Source organism: Spermophilus citellus, assembly GCF_964194105.1.
Source record: "Spermophilus citellus genome assembly, chromosome: 10".
Lineage (NCBI taxonomy): Eukaryota > Metazoa > Chordata > Mammalia > Rodentia > Sciuridae > Spermophilus > Spermophilus citellus.
In genome coordinates this window covers 65,614,929-65,620,928 of record NC_138197.1, presented here as the reverse complement: position 1 = coordinate 65,620,928, position 6,000 = coordinate 65,614,929, and the positions used below count along the sequence as shown (strand labels likewise).

The window sequence follows — 6,000 nt, the reverse complement described above, 5'->3', positions numbered from 1 at the left end:
GGCTCAATTCCAACATCTGTATGTGGCAGCTCTGAAACCCCATCCCAAATTTTTCCTGGAAAAACTATGTTCTAAAGTAAACTTCAGCTGTGAAAATACAATTTTAGATATAATTTACACAAAAGTACATATTTGCTAAGTGATACATAACTGGTCACTAATAAATGGCATATAAAGGTGTTCTCATTCTTAGGAAACTTATGCACTAGAACAGAGCACTGTTTGTAAAAAAATGAATTTATTAAAATGCTCATAATTATAAAAGAATATCAAAATGCATAGAAATTAACATTAATTACAAACTTTACATCTTTTGCCACAGTGTAGGAAAAGTATGAATATTTCAGTTCCTCTTTAGTTAAGTTGCTCAGACACTTTTAACTTTTCAAACACATTATAATATGAACACAAGAAAATGGTACAAGATGTGTTTCACCAACAGATCACATTCTGCCCCCTATTGTGAATTAATGTTCTGTGAACTCCTAGATGCACATGTAACACAAAGGCGGGTATTTTGTGACAAACATTTTACAAGACGGCCTGGTTTAGTTTCAAAACAAAAATGATGGCTTTTCATTTCTACTAAGATATCTAAAATATCTGAGGGAGTTTAAAGAAAAATCCCCTGAGTAGTGGGTCTAATGCTTCAATCCATTAAAACTCACAGGCAATACACAGGATATAAAGCTAAAAATTTTATAGTGGTTAACACTGAACAGGTTGAGGGCCAGATCCTCCCGTCACAGGCCAACTTCCATGCCCCTTGGTGCTCCTGGGAGAAGGGGGCATCTCTCCCATTTGCTGATGCAATCACAGTCCATTTTTCTCTGACAAGTAGCACTAGACACATGAACACTGCTGAAGTTATGGGGGACCCTGGTCTCCACTGCAAGTTAGCTTTTTTTGGCATCTTGGCAGAGTCAGACATCATTTTCTGCCTTTAGAAATGTGAGGGTTTTAAAGCCCCTGTCCATAGCAGCACATTTTTAAACTCTGAAGAGGATTCTGTCAGCTGGGGCTATGAACACATAAATGCACATTTTTTTTTTAATTCTATAGCATATACAAAGAGATAAGGCAAAAACATTTCCTTTTCTATGATGACATAAACAGTAAGTAGTTGATGAATCAAATGCTAGGAGATAGTCACATACTTCGGAGAAGAGGTAATAAGAGAGAAGGCGACGCGCACCTCCAGGAGCAGTGTCTCAGAGGGTGGGAAAAGGAACAGTGGTGCTCCACCTAGGCTGTGCGGAAATGAGAAATAGTTCCCTCCAGTGGGAAGACATTCATCTCTTGTCCCAGTGCAGCGAGATCTCATATGGCCTGCTTTGGGCTCTCTGACCACAGTGTCAACATGCATGATAAAGGAAGGTGGAGAAATGTCTATGATCCATTGGGGCAATTCAAAAGCTCAGAATACTGCTTTTTTTAAATTTTGAAACATTCATGATGGCAGGCTCTTTAAAAACTGCGATCTGTATCTGATTATTGAAACATGTTTCACTTCCCTTTCCTGCTGGGATACTGATAGGTTGTTTCCTAGGGCACCTGAGCATTTAACAGAATCCCAGTGGGTAGAGGCCCATGCAGCAGGAACAGCCTTCTTCACGCAGCACTGACCTGTTGCCAGCCAACAGAAAGAAGTGTAGGCCCTGTGTCTTTTCCAGACCTACTGCAGGGCCTGACTCTTAAAAGGCAGTAAAGCACAGTGGACGGCTAGCGGAGCAAAACTTGAGAGTAAGATAAGCATAGTGGTGCAGGACTTCAGGAGGTGACCTCCAGCTGATGGTAGGGTTTTTGTGACCAAATCGTTCCTTTTTACCCTTTACTTCCTACTTGGCCCTAGAGGAGGCTGCAAGCTGAAATCAAATCCAGAGTTTCCTTTTTTGACTAACAATCTGAATATACTTATTTCTAGTGCAAACATACAATTACAAATGAGTTACGGGGCCCAGAATCTGAGGGTGGAAGGTGCAGGAAGACACGTTCATGGGGGCAACTGCTTTGTTAGGTCAATCACTTTGGCATACAGAAACAGACAGGCTGCACCCCTGATGAAAGGGCTCCCCACACAAGCCCACAGTGGTGTGGCTCACAGTTAGGGCACCTGCTGCCCCTGGACCCCACACAGCATGGTCATGCCATGAAGGCCACACCGTGAGCTATTTGCAAAGGCGCTTAGTGATTTGCAGTAATGTACCTCCTGTGTTTGGTGCATAAAAGTTGACTGGTGGGAATCTGATGGGCTTCTCTTTTCCAGAACATTATGTTGATAAAAATGTAATTTTAATCATTCAATTATCATTTTCTCCCAAGAAACTACACATCTTTAGAAGAGGCAACTTAGTCATCCAGATTGAACAGTTACACTTCTATTTGAATCTGTACCTATCCCTACTTTTGTCACCTTATTTCCTTGAGATCGCAAGGCAGTCACCATTGATGAGGCACAGATCATTCTAGGAGTGATCCTAGAAGGTAGAAGGTGTCACTATGGGTTAATAAATGTTTCAAAACTTGGCTATCGTCATTTCAGTCCACTACGAACATTTATTTGACACGCAAAGACGGGCCAAAATGGAGACAAACTGCTCCCTATTATGTGAGGTTTCTTTCTGTAGGGATGCGATAATACACCTAAATATTAAGAATTCTACTTGCCACTTAATACCGCATTCAAACTCAATTCTGAGTAAGCAATGTTTTTAATTGTATAAAAGCTATTAAAGTGGTAGCATGTCTAGTCTTTAATTATGGTAAGAAAAAGATAACTGGACTATATTTGGTGAACTAAAGAGAAAAAACACTACCTAAAAATAAAGGAGATCATGTGCTTGAGAATAGGAAGGGATGATACAGTAATCAAATAGAAAAAAGGATCCATTCTGCTTTCAAGGGGTGGCTGCTAAGCACACTGGGTTACTAAAATTCCAATTTATCAAAGAAGGTAGCATATTAGGTTTTCCAGGTGATTAGTTTTATGCCCTTCTTGATATGTTTTATATTCTTCAGTTTTTGCATCACTAGCTGAAACTGAAAAATAAAATACATGAAATTGGCAAAAGTTAACGGTTCACGTTTGCCCAAGTGATTTAACTTAAACATTCTCATTAGTGATTCATAATATATTTTGACAGAGCTAAATTCTTTAAAGTGCTTCTCGGAACATAAAGCTTTCATTCTAATTTTGGTCGTAGATTGTTATCTACCACTTCTACCATCCTCTCGGCTATAGCTCCCATGTTTTTCGTCATATCTTTGAGGTGACTCTCATGTAGTAGCTTCTGGGTTAGGTACTTCTCTCTCTTGATTTTGCTCCTCGTGCTTTTGGATACATCCGGAATGATATAGGAAATTAAAAACTTCACAGAGTAGATGATGTGCTGCAGGAGAGAAGAAGAAAAATGTCAGTCACAAGGAAATGGAGGGTTTGCTTGTCATTGTGGTATATATGGACAAGATAGTGGACATGCTGTGTGCATGCCAGGGTATGGAATGAACATCTCTTTGCTACTTTAGAAAGGTACAGATTTGTTATGTTAAAGAATGCATCACCCTATGTGGGATACATCAGTTATAAAGGATAAAGATGAAATGAAGGCCCTCAAAACACACATTGAATTTTTTAAAAAAACAGGACACTCAATTTGGTTGTTATACTTTGTGTGCCCTTTTTCTAGGGTTGAGAAAAAAGAGAAAAATAAACAAGAGGCTCTAAGAACTCTGGATAGAGAAACTGGTGAGAGAGAGAGCTGCCAAAATCAAGAGGGGGCAGGCTGGATGGCATGGACCAAGGGATGGATTATGGGAAGACTATTGGAAGTGGATGTAAGAAAATATAGGAATGTGTGGCAGTACAGTTGAGAGATCTATGAGATATTCGAAGAAAAACTAGGCAGCTGGATTCTTGGGTTGGACTCTGGAGAATACTTTAAAAATATCAATTTTTAGGTCCATTGGCATATAGTTGGTATTTAAAGTGAACAGAGTGCAAGAGATTACCAAGAGGGTAAAAAGATGACCATAAAGGAATGAATCCCAGGATCATTGAGAAGGAAGGAGAAAGGGACTGGCAAAGCCATTGAGAAGGAATGGCCAGTGAAGCATGAGAAATTTTAAATTTGACTGAAAAAATACATAAACATTGCACGTTTAGGGTACCATGTGATGTTTCAATACATATTTACTCCCCTAAACATTATTTCTTTGTGGTGCAAAGATAGTCCTTTCTTGTAATATTTTGGAAATATACAGGATATTGTCAAGACCTGTATTCATTCTACTGTGCAAAAGAACATTCGAACAACTTAATTCGCCTGTGTAATCATAACTCGCTGTCCATTTGCCAATATTCCCTCATTCCTGCCTTCTCCATACTCTTCCCAGCCTCTGGTTACTACTATACTACTCTCAATGTCTATGAATTTCCAATTCCATCCATTCTGCCACAAATGACAAGATCTCACCCCTTTAATTGATGAATACTATTCCATTGTGTACAGGTACCTTCTAAAAATCCATTTATCACTCTATGTAAACTGAGGTTGCTTCTATTTCTTGGCTATTGTGAGCAATGCTGCCATCTATATGGGAGTGCTGGTGTCTGTTCCACATACTGATTTCTTTTGAATGTAGCAGGGTTGCTGGGTCATATGGTAGTTCTATTTTTAATTTTGTGAACTTCCATTCCATAATGGGTATATTAATCTACATTCCCAGCAAGAGCTTATGATGGTGTCCTTTTCTCCACGATCTTTGTTCGCAGCCTTTCTAAATGGAGGGATACTTCATTGTGGTTTTGATTTGTATTTCCCAGATAGTACCTGATGTTGAGCATTTTTTTTCACACACACGTTGGCCATTTGTGTTAAGAAACACCTATTTATATCTGCTGTCCATTTTAAAAATTGGATTATCTATGGTTTGTTTTCTGTGTTTTGAGTTGAGTTTCTTACATATCCTGATTATTAACTCCTCATCAGATGTAGGCTTTGCAGATATTTTCTCTGCTCCTGTAGGCTATGTTTCTTCTTTCTTTCTTTCTGCTTTTGAGTGTTACCCAAAGTCCTGAACATTTTCTCTGTTTTCTTCTATTAATTTTAGGTCTTACAAAAGCCAACCCAATATGGATTAAACACTTAAGTGTAACTATTGAGAGATGGGGGTCTAGTTTCATTCTTCTGCTTGGATATCCAGTTTCCCAAATAGACCACTTTTCCCCAATGTGCTTTCTTAGCACCTCTGTTGAAGATCAGTTGGCTTGAGATGTGTGGGTTCACTTCTGAGCTCTATATTTTGTCTCATTTTGATATGTAGGTCTATTATATACTAATACCATGCCACTTTAATCACTACACCATTGTAGTATATTTTGAAACCAGAATACTGCTTTGGCCATTTTGAGTTTCTTGTTTTATATGAATTTTAGGATTATTTTTTCTAGTTCTGTGAATATAATTGATACTTTGATAGGGACTGCACTGAATCTGAAGATCACTTTGTGCATGGATTAGAAGTATCAATATTGTTAAAAGGTCCATACAACCCAGATATATTTTTTTTTTTTTGCATCCTCTCTTTCATAGTGTTTTATATTTCTCATTATGGAGATCTTTCACCCCTGTGGTTAAATTTATTCCTAGATATTTTATTTTTCTTGGTAGCTATTAGAAATGAAATTGCTTGCTTGCTTTTTCACATAATTCACTATTGACATACAGAAACACTAATTATTTTTGTATGTGACTTTTGTATTCTGCAACATTGCTGAATTTATTAGTTCTAATGGCTTTTTAGAGGAATCTTTTTTGGGTTTCCTATATGTAACATTAAAAGCACACATAAGCCCTTCCCCCACTGAATGAGACTCAATTCTCAGAAGTTTCTTTTTGCTTTTACATACTCTATCACTTACAGATCAACTGCATATTAAAGTTAGCTAGGCGTGTCCCGAACCCTCCCTTATCAGATACTCCCTACTCCCAAGTTATGGGA

The 6,000-nt window shown here is 38.2% G+C and overlaps 1 protein-coding gene across 2 annotated transcripts in view; it reads right to left on the bottom strand.

The window, feature by feature from the left end:
* Positions 1–227: 227 nt before the first annotated feature.
* The window catches only part of ANO6 (anoctamin 6), a 202,438-nt gene continuing 196,665 nt past the window's right edge, over positions 228–6,000 (bottom strand). For both annotated transcript variants that reach the window (XM_081310060.1, XM_081310061.1), the window contains one exon: positions 228–3,389. In XM_081310060.1, coding sequence (XP_081166186.1) covers positions 3,183–3,389 — 207 coding nt within the window. In that variant the 3' untranslated portion in view covers positions 228–3,182. The remainder of the gene's footprint in view (positions 3,390–6,000) is intronic.